This window comes from Coregonus clupeaformis, chromosome 7 (genome assembly GCF_020615455.1).
Source record: "Coregonus clupeaformis isolate EN_2021a chromosome 7, ASM2061545v1, whole genome shotgun sequence".
Taxonomy (NCBI): Eukaryota; Metazoa; Chordata; class Actinopteri; order Salmoniformes; family Salmonidae; genus Coregonus; species Coregonus clupeaformis.
The window spans coordinates 25,026,920-25,048,873 of record NC_059198.1 but is presented as its reverse complement, the minus strand read 5'-3'; the positions used below and the strand labels follow the sequence as shown (position 1 = coordinate 25,048,873).

The 21,954-nt window shown below is 44.7% G+C and overlaps 2 protein-coding genes across 4 annotated transcripts; one reads left to right on the top strand and one right to left on the bottom strand.

Moving 5' to 3' along the window:
* Positions 1-7,059: 7,059 nt before the first annotated feature.
* On the top strand, positions 7,060-9,102 carry LOC121569449 (telomerase RNA component interacting RNase-like). The gene is made up of 3 exons (XM_041880423.2): positions 7,060-7,909; positions 8,228-8,305; positions 8,410-9,102. Exons 1-3 carry the CDS (start codon positions 7,646-7,648, stop codon positions 8,512-8,514), a joined length of 447 nt encoding a protein of 148 aa, XP_041736357.2. The 5' UTR covers positions 7,060-7,645; the 3' UTR covers positions 8,515-9,102.
* Positions 9,103-9,388: 286 nt separating this feature from the next.
* On the bottom strand, positions 9,389-21,812 carry LOC121569448 (ubinuclein-2-like). Of its 3 annotated transcripts, none has more exons than XM_041880420.1 (17): positions 21,168-21,812; positions 20,664-20,795; positions 20,444-20,551; positions 19,637-19,747; positions 19,420-19,526; positions 18,773-19,238; positions 18,026-18,096; positions 17,771-17,900; positions 17,504-17,610; positions 17,242-17,352; positions 16,274-16,417; positions 16,127-16,177; positions 15,967-16,009; positions 14,723-15,844; positions 14,026-14,230; positions 10,234-10,302; positions 9,389-9,983 (listed from the first exon to the last, which is right to left on the bottom strand). In XM_041880420.1, the coding sequence occupies exons 1-17, from the start codon at positions 21,477-21,479 to the stop codon at positions 9,916-9,918; spliced, it is 3,357 nt and encodes a 1,118-aa protein (XP_041736354.1). In that variant the 5' UTR covers positions 21,480-21,812; the 3' UTR covers positions 9,389-9,915. The 3 variants fall into 3 exon arrangements, with proteins under 3 accessions (XP_041736354.1, XP_041736355.1, XP_041736356.1); XM_041880421.1 differs by having other exon boundaries at positions 9,389-9,962; XM_041880422.1 differs by lacking the exon at positions 10,234-10,302.
* Positions 21,813-21,954: the final 142 nt, after the last annotated feature.

The following is a 21,954-nucleotide window of genomic DNA, read 5'->3' as shown; positions in this document are numbered from 1 at the left end:
CGGACGGCCAAATCTGGGTTTGGTGGATACCAGGAGAGTGCTACCTGTCCCAATGCATAGTGCAGTTTGGTCGAGGAGGAATAATGGTCTGGGGCTGTTTTTACCTGGTTCGGGCTAGGCCCCTTAGTTCGAGAGAAGGGAAATCTTAACGCTACAGCATACAATTAATTACATTCTAGACAATTCTGTGATTTCAACTTTGTGGCAACCGTTTAGGGGAGGCCCTTTCCTGTTTCAGCATGACAATGCCCCTGTGCACAAAGTGAGGTCCATACATTAATGGTTTGTCAAGATCGGTGTGGAAGAACCTGACTGGCCTGCACAGAGCCCTGACCTCAACCCCATCGAACACCTTTGGGATGAATTGAAACGCAGACTGCGAGCCAGGCCTAATCGCCCAACATCCGTGCCCGACCTCACTAATGCTCTTGTGGCTGAATGGAAGCAAGTCCCTGCAGCAATGTTCCAACATCTAGTGGAAAGCCTTCCCAGAAGAGTGGAGGCTGATATAACAGGAAAGGGGGGACCAACTCCATATTAATGCCCATGATTTTGGAATGAGATGTTTGACAAGCAGGTGGCCACATACTTTTGGTCAACGTTAATAGGTGGTGAAAGCATAGACTCCACACATGATAAGGATGTTATTTGTCGGCCTGTGACCTGCCATTATCGATTTACAGCCCAGAGAGTCAAGGAGTTCATTGTATACTTAGTTTTCACTAAACAACAAACATCTTCCAAGGTAAGCTTAGATTTGGCCTAAGTTTGCGCTGGAGCTACATTGCGCGTGTCAAATGAAGCGTTAGGTTATTATGAACTAAAGTAGCCTATTGTCAATGCTCTACGATAATGTATGGGTGAATTAGAACATCAAATGTCCACCCAGTGACTCGATTTTTTACGCACGAAAAGCGTGGTGTTTTTATCATTCAATCTTTTGTGTAGCCTTAGACTGGGAAGCGGGTAAAATGAAAGATGGACATTCATGTAGCCAATAAAATAGGCCAGATGAGGAGCGCCGGCCGGACAGGTGGGTAGGTAGGGCCGGCCAGATGGACTAGTCGGCCGACTGTTACTAGATAGGTAGGTATCTAGTAACAGCTATCTGGCCGGACGGACCTACCATGCAACCCATCTCTACGCCTTGTACTAAGACACTGTAACCATTTGCTGAAGTGTCAGGCGAAAGCAAAACACCCTCCAAAATGAAGGACCGGGCTGCCCCAGTATCTTCCCCGGCTGCTTAACAGCAGTGCCACTTTTTTGTTAGTTTTTTGTAACTTAAGCATGCATGGTGTGAAGGGGTTTGTGTTTTTATATCTGTATTTTTCTTTGTATGACTTTTAATAATTGCATAGAGGGTTATATAACAAATTAAGATATGGGACAAGTTTGTAGTCCAGTCTATTCTACCATTTTGGATTACAAATAAAATGGGGACTAAAGCTACCACAATACTGGTGCTTTGTTTATGTAGCTCACTTTAACTGCTTTATAATAGAAATAGGCCTACCTACACATACTCAGTTGATTTGACATGGGGACACAGAACTGGAATATAATACATTATGGAGAGCCATGGCTAATACTACTGAATGGATTCATCCATGTCTCCTCTGTCATGAAAACAGGTTGTTTGGGCTAGTTGTCCTTGTATAAATGTCAGGAAAACAATATCAATGTGTTCACTGGCTCTGAGCTGTTTAATTAAATGAGAAAAGAAAGAGGGCTTCAGTCACCTGTATTTGGAAAAGCCAGTGATGAGGATAGTTTTTATAAGTTGGCCTCCAGTACGGTAGATGGCGCCATATGCATTCATTTAATAGGCTGATTGACGTGACTGAGGTGAAGAGCTTTTTGAGTCGATGCGACATGGTGGCAAATTCAAGAAACAAGAACCATTTGAACAGTTTGCTACTACAGCAGATGAAGGAGCAGAAAGATCGTGGCGATGTGGATATTGACAGTGAGGAAGAAGGAAAGGAACTTAGGGAAGCGGTAACAATGCAGAGAGAAAGAAAATAAAGAAATAATAGATACACAATGAGTAACGATAACTTTGCTATATATAATGGGTACCAGTACTGAGTCGATGTGCAGGGGTACGAGGTAATTGAGGTAGATATGTACACTACCGTTCAAAAGTTTGGGGTCACTTAGAAATGTCGTTTTCCATGAAAACATACATGAAATAAGTTTGAATTGGAAATATAGCAAAATGAATAGGAAATGTAGTCATTGCCAAGGTTAGAAATAATTTTTTTTTTTAATTGAAATAATTGTGTCCTTCAAACTTTGCTTTCGTCAAATAATCCTCCATTTGCAGCAATTACAGCCTTGCAGACCTTTGGCTTTCTAGTTGTCAATTTGTTGTGGTAATCTGAAGCGATTTCACCCCATGCTTCCTGAAGCACCTCCCACAAGTTGGATGGGCTTGATGGGCACTTCTTACGTACCATACGGTCAAGCTGCTCCCACAACAGCTCAATAGGGTTGAGATCCGGTGACTGTGCTGGCCACTCCATTATAGACAGAATACCAGCTGACTGCTTCTTCCCTAAATAGTTATTGCATAGTTTGGAGCTGTGCTTTGGGTCATTGTCCTGTTATAGGAGGAAATTGGCTCCAATCAAGCGCCGTCCACATGGTATGGCATGGCGTTGCAAAATGGAGTGATAGCCTATCTTCTTCAAGATCCCTTTTACCCTGTACAAATCTCCCACTTTACCACCACCAAAGCACCCCCAGACCATCACATTGCCTCCACCATGCTTGACAGATGGCATCAAGCACTCCTCCAGCATCTTTTTTCATTTGGTCTGCGTCTCACAAATGTTCTTCTTTGTGATCCGAACACCTCAAATTTAGATTCGTCAGTCCATAACACTTTTTTCCAATCTTCCTCTGTCCAGTGTCTGTGTTCTTTTGCCCATCTTAATCTTTTCTTTTTATTGGCCAGTCTGAGATATGGCTTTTACTTTGCAACTCTGCCTAGAAGATCAGCATCCTGGAGTCGCCTCTTCACTGTTGACGTTGAGACTGGTGTTTTGCGGGTACTATTTAATGAAGCTGCCAGTTGAGGACCTGTGAGGCATCTGTTTCTCAAACTAGACACTCTAATGTATTTGTCCTCTTGCTCAGTTGTGCACCGGGGCCTCCCACTCCTCTTTATATTCCGCTGTTCTGTGAAGGGAGTAGTACACAGTGTTGTACGAGATCTTCAGTTTCTTGGCAATTTCTTTCATGGAATAGCCTTCATTTCTCAGAACAATAATAGACTGACGAGTTTCAGAAGAAAGTTATTTATTTCTGGCCATTTTGAGCCTGTAATCGAACCCACAATTGCTGATGCTCCAGATACTCAACTAGTCTCAAGAAGGCCAGTTGTATTGCTTCTTTAATCAGCACAACAGTTTTCAGCTGTGCTAACATAATTTCAAAAGGGTTTTCTAATTATCAATTAGCAAACACAACGTGCCATTGGAACACAGGACTGATGGTTGCTGATAATGGGCCTCTGTACGCCTATGTAGATATTCCATTAAAAATCAGCCGTTTCCAGACAATAGCCATTTACAACATTAACAATGTCTACACTGTATTTCTGATCAATTTGATGTTATTTTAATGGACAACAAAATTGCTTTTCTTTCGAAAACTAGGACATTTCTAAGTGACCCCAAACTTTTGAACGGTAGTGTACATATTACTAAGAATAAAGTGACAGGTAGAAGTTGTTCAGGGTCCTGTTGGTTCCAGACATGGTGCATCGGTACCGCTTGCCTTGCGGTAGCAGACAGAACAGTCTATGATTTGGGTGGCTGGAGTCTTTTACCATTTTTAGGGCCTTCCTCTACCACCTTCGTGTCGTCTGCAAACTTAATGATGGTGTTGGAATCGTGAGCGTCCACGCAGTCGTGGGTGAACAAGGAGTACAGGAGGGGACTAAGCACACCCCTGAGGGGCTCCCATGTTGAGGGTCAGCGTGGCGGATGTGTTGTTGCCTATCCTCACCACCTGGGGGCATCCCTTCATAATAATATGCCATTTATCAGACGCTTTTATCCAAAGCGACTTACAGTCATGCGTGCATACATTTTTGTGTATGGGTGGTCCCGGGGATCGAACCCACTACCTTGGCGTTACAAGCGCCGTGCTCTACCAGCTGAGCTACAGAGGACCACATGAAGTCCAGGATCCAGTTGCAGAGGGAGGTGGTCAGTCCCAGGGTCCTTAGCTTAGTGATGAGCTTGTAGGGCACAATGGTGTTGAACGCTGAGCTGTAGTCAATGACCAGCATTCTCACGTCAGTGTTCTTTTTGTCCAAGTGGGAAAGGGCAGTGTGGAGTGCAATACAAATTGCGTCATCTGTTTGGGTGGTATGCGAATTGGAGGGGGTCCAGGGTGTCTGGGATGATGGTGTTGATGTGAGTCATGACCAGCCTTTTTAAAGCATTTCATGACTACAGATGTGAGTGCTACGGAGCGATAGTCATTTAGACAGGTTACCTTGGCGTTTGTGGTCACAGGGACTATGGTTGTCTGCTTGAAACGTAGGTATTGCAGACTGGGTCAGTGAGAGGTTGAAAATGTCAGTGAAGACACTTGCCAGCTGGTCAGCGCATGCTCTGAGTATGCGTCCTGGTAATCAGTCTGGCCCTGTGGCCTTGTGAATGTTAACCTGTTTTAAAGGTCTTACTCACATTGGCTACGGAGAGCTTGATCACACAGTTGTCCGGAAAAGCTGGTGCTCTCACGCATGGTTCAGTGTTGCTTGCCTCAAAGCGAGCATAGAAGGGATTTAGCTCGTCTGGTAGGCTCGCGTCACTGGGCAGCTTGCGGCTGGGTTTCCCTTCGTAATCCGTGATAGTTTGCTAGCCCTGCCACATCCGACGAGCGTCAGAGCCGGTGTAGTAGGATTCGATTTTAGTCCTCTATTGATGCTTTAACCCGGACGCTTATAAGAAATCCCACTACACCCTACAACGAACCATCAAACAGGCAGTGTCCCGCTCCTTGAAAGCGGCATCTCTAGCGTTTAGCTCCGTGCGGATGTTGCCTGTCATCCATGGCATCTGGTTGGGATATGTCCGTACGGTCAATGTAGGGACGTTGTCGTCGATGCACTTATTAATGAAGCCGGTGACTGATGTGGTAAACTCCTCAATGCCATCGGATGAGTCCCGGAACATATTCCAGTCTGCGCTAGTAAAAGAGTCCTGTACCTTAGCATCCGCTTCATCGGACCACTTCCGTATTGAGCACTGGTACTTCCTGTTTGAGTTTTTGCTTGTAAGCAGGAATCAGGAGGATAGAGTTATGGTCAGATTTGTCAAATGGAGGGCGAGGGAGAGCTTTATGCATTTCTGTGTGTGGAGTATAGGTGATCTAGAGTTTTTTTCACTTCTAGTTGCACAGGTGACATGCTGGTAGAAATTATTGAAATCACCGGCCACTACGAGCACCGCTTCTGGATGAGCATTTTCTTGTTTGCTTATGGTGGGGAATAGACAGAACATCTAACAAAAAAATATATTAAAACTCTTGGTAAATGGTATGGTCTACAGTTGATGACGTATTCTAACTCAGGCGAGCAGAACCTTGAGACTTCCTCATAGCCGCGGGATGTAGGGGTGTTGAGGGTGCTGCAGCACTCCCTGATTTAGCTTCAATATGTACTTTTTTAGGTGACCCAACCAAATTCACATAGAAATGTGAGTTATATATCTGTCATTCTCATTGAAAGCAAGTCTAAGGCGTGGTAGATCTGTTATATGTGCACTGTTTCTGTGCTTCCCATTTTTAAGTATAGTTTTTGTCTTTCACTTTCAGTTTTGTTCACCAGCTTCAAACAAGCTGAAAATACAATATTTTTGGTTATTGAAAATATATTTCACCGCGGTTTAGATGGTACAATGATTCTTGTTTTGTCACAAACTGAAATTAGGTGAACTATTAGAATTGTAGCAATTTTTTGCGATTTCTGCATATTGCAGTAAGTACCACCATGTGCGGTCATAGGCTCTGACAAAGTTCTAGCGGTGTCCGTTCTGTTGTTGTTGCATTTATCATGTAGTGTGTGTGGCTGGTGTTACGAGACTATCCTGGTGACTGACCAATTGGACATGGCCAGCACTGAGTATGCACACTAATAGGATTGTCAAATTAGATTAATATAATAGTTTGATTTAAGTGTTTAGCCTACATGCTGAGCAAGAACAACGATTTCCCTATAAATAATCTTGTTTACATGACACATCTGAAATCAGGCAACCTGATGTGATTTTGATAAATGCACAAAATTGGCAATCAAAATAAACGTTCTACCACAGCGACCATCTTATTTTGGGAAGCCTATTTGATTTAGTGTTTGGACATTCACTCTGTAAATTCCTTCGATCTCTACTGAGTTAGGTAAATCAGCTTTTAGTTTTCAAGTACTGCTCCACAAATAAATCATCAAAATGTTCTTACATTTTATTTTTTGGTTCCTCAAGAGTAAATTCAGAAAGTTGACTGAGGACCTTATTACTGATAAATGTAGCTCAGTTGGTAGAGCATGGCGTTTGCAACGCCAGGGTTGTTGGTTCGATTCCCACGGGGGTCCAGTATGAAAAAATATAAATAATGTATGCACTCACTATCTGTAAGTCGCTCAGGATAAGAGCGTCTGCTAAATGACGTAAATGTAATGAATGTGTTTGTTTTTTATTACCATGTTTTTCTTTCTGCTTGTATTTTGTGATGTGTGTCGTTTCTGTAATTCAGGGCTCATCTGTAAGAGAGCCCTTGGGGTCAGTATGACTCCCTGATAAAATAAAGGTTCAATAAAAAGATACGGCCAAGTAGTGGAATAGTGGTGAGGTTTTAATGGGTGAAGGGTTAGTTGGTAGGGCAATTCTTCTTCCCTTTTCATTTCACCAAGTGGAATGAATTCCCACTCCAGAACAGTAGGCGGACAAAGCTCACACAGTAGATGGCGGCATGCACCTCAAACGAATGTTTGCGGACCACCATAATACCATAGAATAAGAAGATTGAGGCGAGGTGCTGACGTAAATGATAAGACGAAATTCAACATGGCCGATAGCAAGTCAAAGAAAACCACATTTGGACAAATGTAGCCAATATATCCGTAATATACTTCACTTTGAGAGTAGTTTTTTAAAAATATATGATATATAGCTAATGTGGTTGATTTGTGTTTTGCAATAGTTTAGCTACTCATGACTTCACATAATTGTTTGGTCATTAGCTAGCTGACATTTTTCGAATAGCTGGCTACAACGCTAACGTTAGCTAGCCACCAACAACAAGCCTGCAATTTTTTTCGCCGTGAGGACATGTGCTAGCTAGCTGGGAGGTGGACAAGTGTCGCTCCGATTCATTTATGGATTTCCAAGCTATTACTTTGAGACGCCCGTTCTTTTAATTAGACGGCTTCGTATGCTAGGTACTTTGGCTCGAAGGTTGCTGCTTAGTTTGGGGCTCGGGTGGAGTCTGTCACTGATAGCATTTTTTTGTCAGGTAACTAACTAGCCGGCTTTAGTTTGTGTTATTGACACAAACGACCAGAGAGCACACCGCTAGTTGCAGAAAGGTTTAAAGGAACTGAGCCCTTCTACGTGGAAAAATAGCTAACATGGATCCGAAGCGTGGATACAACAGAAGACATCAAAACAGCAGCGATTCGAGCAGTAACAGCCCGGGGTCGCCTGCCAGTCCTGCACCGGGAGTCAGCAAAGCAGCGGCGGGCAATTCATTTGCCAATGATGGAAGTTTTATGGAGATGTTCAAGAAAAAAATGGAGGAAGAGAAAAGGAAAAAAGAAATGGACCAAGATAAAAGTACTGCTGACGAAGGACAGTCGACACAGGAAAAGAAGACTCCAAGTGTGACCAGCTTTGTAAGGGGTTTGGCAGTTGTTAGCTAGAGATTGTAGCCAATGGCAATGTCTCAATTAACAAATTACAAACATGATTTTGTTTTTTATCCACCACACACAGCTCACGTTAGTGAAGAGCTGCACTGCAGTGTCACCAAGGATTAACCTGAAATCCACATCTGGTCTAGACATTGGAAAGCATTCATTAGCTACTCAAATAATTTTTCCCGTGATAACATAGGCTTGTTCTGTGTTCTCTCGTCTTGTATAGTCTCCATCATTGGCAGTCCACCCGCAAGGGCTCGTATAACGGTTTCAGTCTTCTATCCCCTAACCCAGGTGGGGAAGCGCAGAGGTGGCTCTAAATTGGCCCTCAAGACTGGCATGGTTGCGAAGAAACCGAAAGTGGATCCTGAGGTTCAATAAATATATTTTCCAGATAGTTTTGTCATGACATTGTCTTCATTAAATACCACTTGTGTCCTCTAAGCCATTGTCTAATTATTTATTCTGTTTTCCAGATGGAGGGCAAGGGGGATGCCTGGACAAAATACATGGCAGAGGTGAAAAAGTATAAAGCCCACCAGTGTGGCGATGATGACAAAACCAGGCCTCTGGTCAAATAGACTCTGGAGGACCTTTTAGAAAGAACAATAAACAGGAATTGGGACAGCCATCAAACCTTCTGCCATACTTTTTACTCATTACAGCTGTAGAATTTGTCACCTATTTAATATTTGTTTAATCTTGTTTTTCCCGTTTGCTTTTTGGGTTTAAATGAATGTCAGCTTGTGTGCTGTGTGGGGCAATAGTAGTTTGATGTGGAGTTAAGGCTTTTGGGACTGTATTGGAGTACATTAATGGTCCTGGTTGATTATTTAAGGTTTATACTGTCAGGATTGTAGCTCCTGGATTAAGTCATGAGTTATTTTCTGAGTTCGGTTGAGATATGGCATTTGATGTCAGCTAAATCAAAGTTGAAATTATAAGCACCGCCCATTGACCTGTGTGTTGTGCCTTGGGTGTGTTGGCTTTGTCTGGACCCCTAACCCTAAAGAACCTCTGCTGGTTCAACCTCAGTCTGGAGGAAGCACAGAAAGTTGTGCAGCCTTGAGTGTTGATTCGTTTGCCTTTTTGGGCTGCTTCAGATAAGCAACCGTCAGGCAGTTTCTCCTGTTTGTTACCCCTGTCAAATAAACTTTTGATTAATCAGACTCCATTCCTTTACTCCAGGTAGCATGGTAAAGTGTTTCTTGGCAATACTGACCATTTGTGGATTTTAAGAGCCGATATTGAGACTTAGTTCCACCCACTCTGATATACTTTTACTAACTTTCCACTATGTGGATGTTACTGGCTTGTTTTCCATTTTTATAGGTTATGTAGTGTTGTAGCACTTCATAAAAGCGAGTGAAGGCACAAGACATGAGGGAACAGACTTACCCATGCTGATGACCATAGAAAGTCACCAATATACCATTTTGTTATAATCCTGCATAGTTCATGGCTTTTTGTTTTAATGAATTTGGTGGAGTTATGTACAGCAGAAAATACAGCTCCGGTCCCTAAACAAATTCAACAATGTTCGCATTCAGTATACTTTCTTACAGGTCTTGATAATAATTACACTGAAAAAGAAGCACCAAATAGACACACTAACCCAGGTATCAGAGAGGGTTACACAAACATATTTGCACACTGACCCTAAAGAATAGTGTATTCACACACACACCAAAAAGCAGACCACTCATTCATTCTCCCTCCCTGACCACAGTGATAAAGGTCTGTTCTGTAAACATAGACAAAAACAAACTTGTCATTAAGCCTTACAATTTACAATATTAAAACCAATATCAAATTGCTGTTAAAATAAGTAACACAGCCGGAAGATTATCGAGAGGGTCCAATTCCCCATTTCAGCCCCATCCTGTGTTTGGGCAGTTCATCTGTCAGTCATTCAAAGTAGTCCTAGTTCCTGATAGCTGTCACATCATAGTGGATGTCCTCAGTGTTCCAAACAGGTGTGGTCAAAGAGACTTCCTCTTCACATCCCCTCCTTGGGTTTGATTGACATCTGGACAGGAAGAGTAGAGTTCTTGAAATATGGATAGGAAACAAAAACAAATATTTAAACACATAAGATAACACAAATAACAACCACTGACATGACTAAAGCGACAGGCATGCAACCCACCACCAGACAAGCACAGAGACTACGGTGGGACAGACAGGGAAGATGTCCCCAAGAAAGAAAGAAAACACCAGACATTTGAAGTGACAGCGGGCAGAGAGCGGGGTCACAGGGAGGGGCAGAGAGCGGGGTCACAGGGAGGGGCAGATTTTACCTGAGAAAGCGAGCTGTAAGTGAGGAGGCAGAGCAACCTGAGACCCTGACTGGAGACTCTTTATCAGATCTGAGGAGAGACAGGAGGACATGGGAGGGAGGAGATGACACACAAGAGGAGAGTGTAGGTCAAGGGCATGGTGGGATAGGAAAGGCAGTGTAGACTAAACAAGAATGGGAGTCAAGACAAGAAAACAAGATGAAAGGAAAAAAGATGAGCCAGGTCAAATAGTAAATGGATGTAAAAGCACAGGAGAGCAGTAGATTCATGGAAGAATGACATTTTAAAGAAGAGGCACAGAGGGATAAGGGGAGAAATTAACCAAAGAAACTATATGTGAGAATGTCAGACAATGGAGAAAAACATTCAGGCTTCCAGACACAGCATGGGGAATTAACACAATGGTCAAACAACACAAAAACAAACTCTACACACATACCAAGACATCAACATACACACAGACTAGATTAAAGCAACCCCATCTCAATCAACAGCTGTTCTACATTCATCAACTCCATTCACCAAATGTCATAATCCTTAACGGGAGGATACAGGGCATTCGGAAAGTATTCAGACCCCGTCACTTTTTCCACATTTTGTTAATTTACAGCCTTATTCTAAAATTGATTAAATTGTTTCCCCCCCTCAATCTATACACAAAACCCTATAATGACAAAGCAAGAACATGTGTTTAGAATTTTAGCAAAAAAAAAAACATAAGTATTCAGACCCTGTACTTTGTTGAAGCACCTTTGGCAGCAATTACAGCCTCGAGTCTTCTTGGGTATGACGATACAAGCTTGGCACACCTGTATTTGGGGAGTTTCTCCCATTCTTCTCTGCAGATCCTCTCAAACTCTGTCAGGTTGGATGGGGAGCGTCGCTGCAGAGCTATTTTCAGGTCTCTCCAGAGATGTTAGATCGGGTTGAAGTCCGGGCTCTGGCTAAGCCACAAGGAAATTCAGAGACTTGTCCCGAAGCCACTCCTGGGTTGTCTTGGCTGTGTGCTTATGGTCGTTGTCCTGTTGGAAGGTGAACCGCCGCTCCAGTCTGAAGTCCTGAGCGCTCTCTGTACTTTGCTCTGTTCATCTTTCCCTCGATCCTGACAAGTCTCCAAGACCCTGCCACAGCGTGATGCTGCCACCACCATGCTTCACCGAAGGGAGGGTATTGGCCAGGTGATGAGCGGTGCCTGGTTTCCTCCAGATATGACGCTTGGCATTCAGGCCAAAGAGTTCAATCTTGGTTTCATCAGACCAGAGAATCTTGTTTCTCGTGGTCTGAGAGTCCTTTAGGTGCATTTAGGCAAACTCCAAGCGGGCTGTTATGTGCCTTTTACTGAGGAGTGGCTTCTGTCTGGGCACTCTACCATAAAGGCCTGATTGGTGGAGTGCTGCAGAGATGATTGTCCTTCTGGAAGGTTATCCCATCTCCACAAAGGAACTCTGGAGCTCTGTCAGAGTGACCATCGGGTTCTTGGTCACCTCCCTGACCAAGGCACTTTTCCCCCGGTTGCTCAGTTTGGCAGGGCGGCCAGCTCTAGGAAGAGTCTTGGTGATCCCAAACTTCTTCCATTTAAGAATGATGTAGGCCACTGTGGTCTTGGGGACCTGCAATGCTGCAGAAATTTTTTGGTAGCCTTCCCCAGATCTGTGCCTCGACACAATCCTGTCTCTGACGATTCCTTCGACTTCATGGCTTGGTTTTTGCTCTGACATGCACTGTCAACTGTGGGACCTTATATAGACAGGTGTGTGCCTTTCCAAATCATGTCCAATCAATTGAATTTACCACAGGTGGACTCCAATCAAGTTATAGAAACATCTCAAGGATGATCAATGGAAACAGGATGCACCGGAGATCAATTTTGAGTCTCATAGCAAAGGATCTGAATACTTACAGTGAGGGAAAAAAGTATTTGATCCCCTGCTGATTTTGTACGTTTGCCCACTGACAAATAAATTATCAGTCTATAATTATAATGGTAGGTTTATTTGAACAGTGAGAGACAGAATAACAACAACAAAAATCCAGAAAAAACGCATGTCAAAAATGTTATAAATTGATTTGCATTTTAATGAGGGAAATAAGTATTTGACCCCCTCTCAATCAGAAAGATTTCTGGCTCCCAGGTGTCTTTTATACAGGTAACGAGCTGAGATCAGGAGCACACTCTTAAAGGGAGTGCTCCTAATCTCAGTTTGTTACCTGTATACAAGACACCTGTCCACAGAAGCAATCAATCAATCAGATTCCAAACTCTCCACCATGGCCAAGACCAAAGAGCTCTCCAAGGATGTCAGGGACAAGATTGTAGACCTACACAAGGCTGGAATGGGCTACAAGACCATCGCCAAGCAGCTTGGTGAGAAGGTGACAACAGTTGGTACGATTATTCACAAATGTAAGAAACACAAAAGAACTGTCAGTCTCCCTCGGCCTGGGGCTCCATGCAAGATCTCACCTCGTGGAGTTGCAATGATCATGAGAACGGTGAGGAATCAGCCCAGAACTACACGGGAGGATCTTGTCAATGATCTCAAGGCAGCTGGGACCATAGTCACCAAGTAAACAATTGGTAACACACTACGCCGTGAAGGACTGAAATCCTGCAGTGCCCGCAAGGTCCCCCTGCTCAAGAAAGCACATATACATGCCCGTCTGAAGTTTGCCAATGAACATCTGAATGATTCAGAGGAGAACTGGGTGAAAGTGTTGTGGTCAGATGAGACCAAAATGGAGCTCTTTGGCATCAACTCAACTCGCCGTGTTTGGAGGAGGAGGAATGCTCAACTCAACTCGCCGTGTTTGGAGGAGGAGGAATGCTGTCTATGACCCCAAGAACACCATCCCCACCATCAAACATGGAGGTGGAAACATTATGCTTTGGGGGTGTTTTTCTGCTAAGGGGACAGGACAACTTCACTGCATCAAAGGGACGATGGACGGGGCCATGTACCGTCAAATCTTGGGTGAGAACCTCCTTCCCTCAGCCAGGGCATTGAAAATGGGTCGTGGATGGGTATTCCAGCATGACAATGACCCAAAACACACAGCCAAGGCAACAAAGGAGTGGCTCAGGAAGAAGCACATTAAGGTCCTGGAGTGGCCTAGCCAGTCTCCAGACCTTAATCCCATAGAAAATCTGTGGAGGGAGCTGAAGGTTCGAGTTGCCAAACGTCAGCCTCAAAACCTTAATGACTTGGAGAAAATCTGCAAAGAGGAGCGGGACAAAATCCCTCCTGAGATGTGTGCAAACCTGGTGGCCAACTACAAGAAACGTCTGACCTCTGTGATTGCCAACAAGGGTTTTGCCACCAAGTACTAAGTAATGTTTTGCAGAGGGGTCAAATACTTATTTCCCTCATTAAAATGCAAATCAATTTATAACATTTTTGACATGCGTTTTTCTGGATTTTTGTTGTTGTTATTCTGTCTCTCACTGTTCAAATAAACCTACCATTAAAATTATAGACTGATCATTTCTTTGTCAGTGGGAAAACGTACAAAATCAGCAGGGGATCAAATACTTTTTTCCCTCACTGTATGTAAATAAGGTATTCTTTTTTTTTTTTTATATACATTAGCAAACATTTCTAAAAACCTGTTTTTGCTTTGTCATTATGGGGTATTGTGTGTAGAGTAATGAGAAAAATTAATAATTTAATCAATTTTAGAATAAGGCTGTAACGTAACAAAATGTGGAAAAAGGGAAGGGGTCTGAATACTTACCAAAAGCACTGTACATTTTTCAGTTTTTTCATGTTTCTGTGGCCTGGCTGTGTCACTCACTCTGGGTCAGGGAGAATGCTGAGCTGTTGCTGGCTGATGAGCCACTGGCCCCGGTGCTGGAGCCGGCATTGCCCCCTAATGGGGGCAGGTTTAAGAGTGAAGGGAACTGGAAGGGCAGAGAGACGGGAACCAGCCCCCCCAACATCCCAAAACCCAGTGCGAGAGACGGAGCAGAGCCAAGAAGACTGCTGCTGGCTGAGGACACCTGGAGAACAAAGGCATATATTTAAGCAATAAGGCCCGAGGGGGTGTGGTATATGGCCAATATTATTATTATATTATTATTAATATACCACAGCTAAGGGCTGTTCTTATGCACGACGCAACGCGGAGTGCCTGGATACAGCCCTTAGCCGTGGTATATTGGCAATATACCACAACCCCTTGAGGTGCCTTATTGCTTTTATAAGCTGGTTACCAACGTAATTAGAGCAGCAAAAATTAATGTTTTGTCATACCCGTGGTCTGATATACCACGACTTTCAGCCAAATCAGCATTCAGGGCTCGAACCACCCAGTTTATAATTAGAACTACAGACCCAGACCCACAGACAAATATATATACAAACATACACACAGATAAAATACATAAATACACAGATAACACAAACCACACAGTAGACGATAAACTCATTTTGAATATTTGCTGCACCATGACCTTGTCCCACCCAGCTACCCTCTCCTACTTCTCACTTACCTGTGGCAACTGAGAAGAGACAGACTGTGTGGAGACAGATTGAATAGGCTTAGCCCCCTGAATGGTTCCACCTGCCGGCCTTTGTCGCTGACTGGTCGAGGTTGTGGTAGGGGAGGGACTGGATCCCGAATGCTTGCTGATGGATGAGGTGTTGGTAAGGCTGGTGTTGGCGCTGCTGCTGATGATCTGAGAGGGGGTCTTCTGCCCTCCTGTAGGGGTGTAGCTGCCCTGGACAATTTTGGCTGGCCCTCCCAGAGCACCTGAGAAAGGTGGGCGGAACCCTGCTGGGCTTTTGGACGAGTACTGGTGTATACTGGAAGCTGCCTGAGGCCTGGGATTGGGGGAGGGTGAGGAGAAGGTGGTGGGCGTTAAGGGGTTGGGGAGGCGAGGGGTGAGTTTGATGATGGGTGAGGTGCTGCTGTGGGAGGACTTGGTGAGAGTGGCCTGCATGGGGGTGATGAAGTTGGACTGCTGCTGAGCTTGGGCTCCTGAGAGAGAGTGGGAAAAGGAGGGAGAGGGTGAGGAGAGGGGGGGGTCACCACTGTTGGCTTTAGTATTATTGCTGCCAAAGCCCTTCTGATTGGGGGGCAGCCGCGGCTTAGGCTGGGAGTGAGAGCCGGGAGCGTTGGCTTTACTCAGGCCCATCCCAGCAGGCCTCTGAGTGCTCAACACTGATTGTCTGTGAGCCTGAGCCAGGGCACCTCCACCCTTCATCGACCCCAACCCCTCGCTCCTCACTGAGGACAGAGAAGGGGAGACGGTGGGAGGCCGGGAGGGGGAGGAGGAGGTAGAAACGTAGAGAGGTGTGTTGGAGCTGGGTGTGTTGATGGTGCTCTTCTTGTGCTTCTGGAGAAGAGGTGAGGCGTGGAGGGAGGACGGGGCAGTCTTGGGCCCATCAGGGGAGGGGGGGCTGTCCCCTTGGACCAGGCCCTTGGCTGCGTTGCTGAGGAGGGCCAGGGCCTGGGAGATGGAGTCCAGGGCGGGGGCGGTCAGCTCTTCATCCAGGGAGTCCAGCAGACAGATGGGCTCTGCGGGGGACTGGGAGGGCCGACAGGCCACTGGGGCTGCAGGGGAGGGGGTCGCACCAACTGAGGGGGTGGTTCTCTGGACCCAACCACCCTCCTGGAACACCAAACAACATAGGAGATAGAAAGAGCAAACAATTAGTGTGATGATCTAAATCTATTCAAACAACAATGGTATTGAAATGACAAGCATGCATCAGTAGACTGCAAAACACTAACCTTGGGTTTAGACTTGGGAGTGGGAACCATCTTTTTCTTTGCGCTGGATAACAGTGAAATTAAAAGGAAAATGAGTGCATAATTAAGAACACCAGTGTTAACCTTCACTTAAATATAGTGATTTTTAAAATAAGCAAAGTATATCAAAGTAATGACTCACGGATTGCCTGTGAGGTGACCATGGACCATGAGGCTCTCTTTGAATAGCATCCTGAGGAGGAGAAGAACATGGAGAGATGTGGTGAAATGCAAACTAGGTTAAATGGTCAAATGTTATACTTCAACATGCAAACACACACACACTGACCTGGCCTGCATCCAGCCCTTGGGCCACAGTGGTTTCACCTCAGTCTCCATGAAGATCTTGAGATAGTCCTCTGGAGACAGGGAGCTCTGGCCCTCCAGCTCATAGCAGCCCAGCTTCACCCTCACCAGGTTACACAGCAACATCCTACAGACCAACACACGTTTCACCAACTATGCATTACAATTTCAGCTCCACTGTTGGCGAATTATTCGTTATTTTTACTGAGTCATGATTCGCTTTTCTGAGTGACTTGTTCATTTTAGTTGTTCGTTTGACTTGCTGGCTGCATTTAATTTCTTCACTGTGCTCCGACCAACAACTGTTCGTCATATGCGCGCAGGCAAAATAGATAATGCTGCAAGCAGCATAGTGAAGAAAAAAGACATGTTTAGAACTGATAATTGATTGCATGGTGCAAGAATGAACTCTATGATGGACACAGCTTTTTAGAACCAAAAGATACACAGCTTCTGCTCAACGAACTCGAGAACGAATCGTTGTGAACTGCAAACGATATTGTGCTTATCACCCTCACGGCGGAATGCATTGCTTGACTGGCAAGAGTTTTTCACAATCTAGTCCGGTTGCGGCCACAACTAGACCTTGTTTCAAATGTACCAATATATAATCGCATTTGTATGTCTAGCAATCAACAAATATACATTGTTTAAAGCACACTTTTACAAGTCTGTCACAAATGACAGCTCCAATAAGCCCCTTATGGTGAACGACCTATGAACGAGAGGCTTGTAGAATCATGACTATTTCGAGTTTTCAGTTTATCGTTCGCCTGGGGTCCTGCGTGCTCTGGGCATTACTGACTCAAATGAACGAAATTAGTCGAAAGATTCATTCATTTGACTGAACGAGTCGAAAAGATCTGAGTCAGTAAAAAGAGCCGAACTTCCCATCACTACACTAAACCAAAACACCTGTATAACATAATACATTCACAAATGAGAGCTCACCTGAGCTTCTCATCCCAGACAAACTTCTTGCGAGGTCCCATCACTCTCTTCCCAGGCTTCTCCTCATCCTCCTCTTCTGATCCGTTCTTCTCCCCCTCTTCTGACTGCTGCCTGTAAATACACAACCCAGAGAGAACACTGACGAGGCATGGAAAAATAGACAGCAAGGGACAAAAGGGTGAGGACAAAAGGGGAGGTAGGAGAGGAAATAAGAGGTGAACAGAATGCAGGAGAAGAAAGGAGCCAGAGGAGAAGGCCTTACTTGGCCACTTTGGCGATGCAGTCCATGTTGTATCTGGCGATCTGCTCTGGCATCACGCTGCACACAGCCAGCTTCAGCTTCAGTAGAGGGGAACGCAGACGGTCATCCTGGATGACAGCGGATGGAAAAGGTAACAATCACACACACCAGATGACACTCACGCCACACACCCCGTTAACAAACATCATCTACAATTAGACAGAAGCCAAGAACAGGCATATGTGCACACACAAACATAAAATGTCAAACATTTTAGTGCATACACACCTGGATATTGAGGCTGAGTTTCTTTAGGCGTTTGAGCAGAGCCTCCTTATTGCAGGGCACAAAGGCCTCGAGATGGGAGTAGACTGAAGAGCGCACTGCTGCCGGCTGCTCCTGAACCTGCAACTCAATACTGACCAACACACAGAGGCAGAGGGTTAAATATTAAGATAAACACTGACTAACACATGCAGAGAGATGGTCAGGGGAGGAGAGACAGTTTGTACAGTTGTAAAGACACTCAGAACAGAGACTCACTCCAGTAGGATGTTGTTCATGTCCAGCGTGAAGAACTTTTTCCTGCCCTCTTGATCAAACTGATGAGAAGCCTGTTCGTTGGAGAATAATTTAAATTCAGAGATTCTCTAAAACAAAATAAATGATGCTCAATGGACACTGAAATGTAATGCACCGTAATACAACTTTGCTTCTTTAGTTTAGATTACCTATATCACTGGATAAATCAATCACCTTCCCTTTCACTCATCCAAGCCTCACCTTGTTGTCTAAGCCTCTCTTTTTGATTCCCTTCGTTTCAGTACCTCTCGCTCTTGGCCTCCTCTCCTCCCTGCCTCCACTCCTCCTCTCTCTACCTTTCTCTCCTCTTCCTGATATTCCTCTCTTGCCCTTTCCCTTCACCCTCACCGTTCTGTCAGATAAAGAGTGGGAACTTGTTTTCCCCTCATCACCTCCCTCAAAGAACATCACTGCTCTCTTGTTGCCACAGCAACCTCTACTTCTCACTCCTACTTGTGCCCCTGAGAGAATGCCTGTGTTACTCTTGTCTCTTTATGGAAGGAAATATCAGAATGGTGACAATCATCACTTTCCATTTTTAAGGAAAAAAATCAATGCATTCCATGTAATGTGCTTGAACGTTTTCAACGAGCAGCGAGGGCCTTTAGACCCTACAAATCAAACAAAGAAACTGACTGAAGATCTAAAATATCTCTAAATATGAAATATATCTGCAGCTGGATATGATTGAAGATGTCAGTCACTTACCACTCGGAGGTCCTCAATGCGCTTACTGAGAGGAGCAGGCAGTCCATTGGGCAGAGGAGGAGGGGGCAGGAGACCTCCTTGTGCCCCCTGGACCCTACCCTGGACCCTACCCGGAACACCATTCTCCCCCTGTGCAGGGCTGGAGGGCTGAGGAGAGTCCAGCAGCCCAAAGTCCAGGTCGCCCATCATGTCCTGCAGCATGTCGTTGTTATTGGCCGAGCCCAGCAGTGACATCATGGCAGGGTCGTTGGCCAGGTCGGCCATGCTGATGTCATTGGGTTTAGGGTGGGCATTGAGTAGGGCACTGTTGGCGTTGTGCTGGCCACGGGACAGACAGGGGTTCTTTTTGCGGTTCTCCTCCTTCTCCCGCGTGAAGCGGCGGAGCATGGCAGCCAGATTCAGAGAGTCCTTCATCAACTTCTTCCTCTTCTTCTTCTCTGGCCGGTGGACATTCAGGCCAGACACTCTGGAAGATAACATAAGACCGTTGCGTTGATACATGGAGCTTGTTACAAGCCATAGACATATAGAATAAATATGAAGCACACGGCTCAAGTCAAAGTTGGGCAATAAGTTCATACATCAAATATGAGCTTATACATCAGATAACTTCAGAAGTGGCACAACAGACGTATAACATTGCTCACCCTTGTTTTGGCATCCTGATCTTCCTGGGCTTCTTCTCATCCATGTTACTGCCATCTTGCTTTTTCCTTCGCTTCTTTATCACACGCTCCTCGCCATCTTTCAACTTCTACAGACAAGAGGAACAAAAACGGAGCTTGTCACATGATATAGAAATAGAGTTTAACGCTGAATAACATTTGTTCATATATTGAAAATGCATGTGTGTGTGTAACCCACCTTGAAGTCCTCTCCCTCTGACTCGGAGGCTGCTCTGAACTGCAGGGTGCCAGTGTTGATATAGAACCCTCCCAGCTTGGTGTTGAGGGAGGCTGGCACCAGCTCATCATACTGAGGGGGAGAGAGTAGGTAAGGGATAATCAACAAAGGTCTATGCATTCTCTGGAAAATAATAAACGACGTGGAAGGTGTGTTCGACGACGCGCTAGCGGAGTGGAACTAACCTTCCATGGAGTGCATTATTTTCCTAGTTGATTATCCATTTTATACCATGGCTATAATTTTACAAAGTTACAGTTAGAAATGTGTTCATTTGCAAGTAGAAATGGGTTCAACATCCACTGAAGTAGCTAGCAAGTTTACTAGATATAGTAGCTACAGTAGTTGCCTTGGTAACCAATCAAACAGACTTGCTAGTTTAGCTAACCAAACAATCAGTCCTAGCTTGCTATTATGAAAATTGAATTCAACAATGGCAATAATGTTCTCAATTCGACTTTTGCTTTCAAATGCAGCTCAAACATAGAACATGTAAGAATGAACTATAGCCATTGAATTCTACCGTGCTGATATACTGTGCGTTATAGGGAAATAATGCACACTCTAGAATGCCCTTCAGGCCAATCAGAAAATACTATTCAACAATGCCATGGTATAACGGGTTACAAACAGCGTAGAAACTATGGTATGGGGGAGAGGAATGCAATGTGTCAATGAAAAAGTATCTATGATACAGTGGCTAGGGGTAAAGTGCAAATATGTTCAAGCATATGTTGTTTTTTACATGAGTCTGAAGAGGGTACTTACAGCCTCAGAGTTATCAATGAATGGGTCAGTCTCATCATAGCCAAAACCAATGTCGATGAGATCCTGCACCCTGTCCTTCCTCTTCTTTTTCCCTGTATTGCCCTGTGACTAGAGGAAACAAACGATTACAATTGATTAGGTGAGAATATACAATGCAAATGTAACTAATTAAATCTATGTGTAGGCCTATTTGTTTCCACCACAAAGTAAAGGGACCTACATATTTGCTTTCAAATTTATTGGCGAGCGCCTCTACTTCTCTTCTCTCCTTCTCGTTGTCTGCAAAGGTGTAGTTGGGGTCCAGGTCTGGCGTCAGGCCTTTAGGAGGTCCTGGAGCAGGAGGCTTCTTCACCTTCAAGAGACAATCATGCATGTCAGAAAATGAGAGTAGGTAAAATGGGTTCAAATGTGGGTTTTTAGTAGCTTATTATTTAATCTTACAGAAGTTGTACATCCAGCAAGATGGGAACTAGATGTGTCATTACCATATTATATGATTTATATAACGGTAATATAAACATGCATATCACAATTAGAATGTTATAGCCTACATGAAGTTGGCATGCTTACATCATATCTAAGAATACTGTAGCTACAGTTGGCCAACATCGCTCTTGTTGACAACAGCACCAAAGCCTCGAGAGCTTACACTTCAAGCTGCCTACGCGTTCACCGGCCCGGCCTGTGTTAACACTTGTAGCCTTGACTGATTTCACGACTTTACCTGAGTAGATTGAACCAGTTCACTGTAGTTGAATTCAGCAGATCCCCGTTCGCTGGGTTCGGGCAAGGAGAGGTTCAAGCGCACTGTTACACGTTTTGTTTCCGCTGAATCCCCGTCACCGGCTTTCACGTTACCGAATGGACTAGCACCCGTACCACCTCCTGGCCCGGTTGCTGCACTTCCACCCCCTCCATCTTCCCCCAAACTGATTTCGGCCTCATCTTCCCGGCGGCGTTTCTTGGACTCCGAAGGCGGTGCATTGTTGTTAAAGGAAGAGATTGTGACAAACGGTACTTTTCTCGGCTCGGCCATTTGATGCTGACCGTCACAGAGCCCCACGCTACGAACACACAAGGGAGGGCGAGATTTCACTGAACTAACGTTACTGTAGCTTGCTATCTAAAATTGGGAATGTTCGACAACTAACGTTAGCTAGCTAGCTGGTAAGCTATGTCAGCTAATAAAATTACTTAAACCACACAGTGGTATCTTCTGTACCTCCCAGGTTAGCTCCGGGGCCTTTAAATCACGAGGAAGAGTAGTTATAATTGTTTCAATGAAATTGTTACGTAGCTACCGCAAAGAGGCATCTGAAGTAGCCATCTTGACCATTATTATCATTATTCAGTGAGAGTAGTAACTGGGCGTGCGTATGAAAAGAAAGCGGAAGCAGAACAGTCAGGGGCAGTCTTTGACCAATTATAGAGCGAGAACGCCCCTCAAGAACCGCCCACTTCGCATACTAGCGCGAATATGGAGAATCGATTGTTCCCTGGCTCTGGCACGC

What these genes read in the sequence shown, in the direction of transcription:
- LOC121569449 (XM_041880423.2), top strand. Translation starts at nt 7,646, where the DNA reads ATGGATCCGAAGCGTGGATACAACAGAAGACATCAAAACAGCAGCGAT. An exon ending in CTCCAAGTGTGACCAGCTTT is followed by an intron (nt 7,910 to 8,227) that starts GTAAGGGGTTTG and finishes CCCCTAACCCAG; the next exon opens with GTGGGGAAGCGCAGAGGTGG. An exon ending in AACCGAAAGTGGATCCTGAG is followed by an intron (nt 8,306 to 8,409) that starts GTTCAATAAATA and finishes TCTGTTTTCCAG; the next exon opens with ATGGAGGGCAAGGGGGATGC.
- LOC121569448 (XM_041880420.1), bottom strand. Translation starts at nt 21,479, where the DNA reads ATGGCCGAGCCGAGAAAAGTACCGTTTGTCACAATCTCTTCCTTTAAC. An exon ending in AACTCAGCCTCAATATCCAG is followed by an intron (nt 17,611 to 17,770) that starts GTGTGTATGCAC and finishes GCTGTCATCCAG; the next exon opens with GATGACCGTCTGCGTTCCCC. An exon ending in TCTCTTCTCAGTTGCCACAG is followed by an intron (nt 14,231 to 14,722) that starts GTAAGTGAGAAG and finishes TTTGTTCTCCAG; the next exon opens with GTGTCCTCAGCCAGCAGCAG.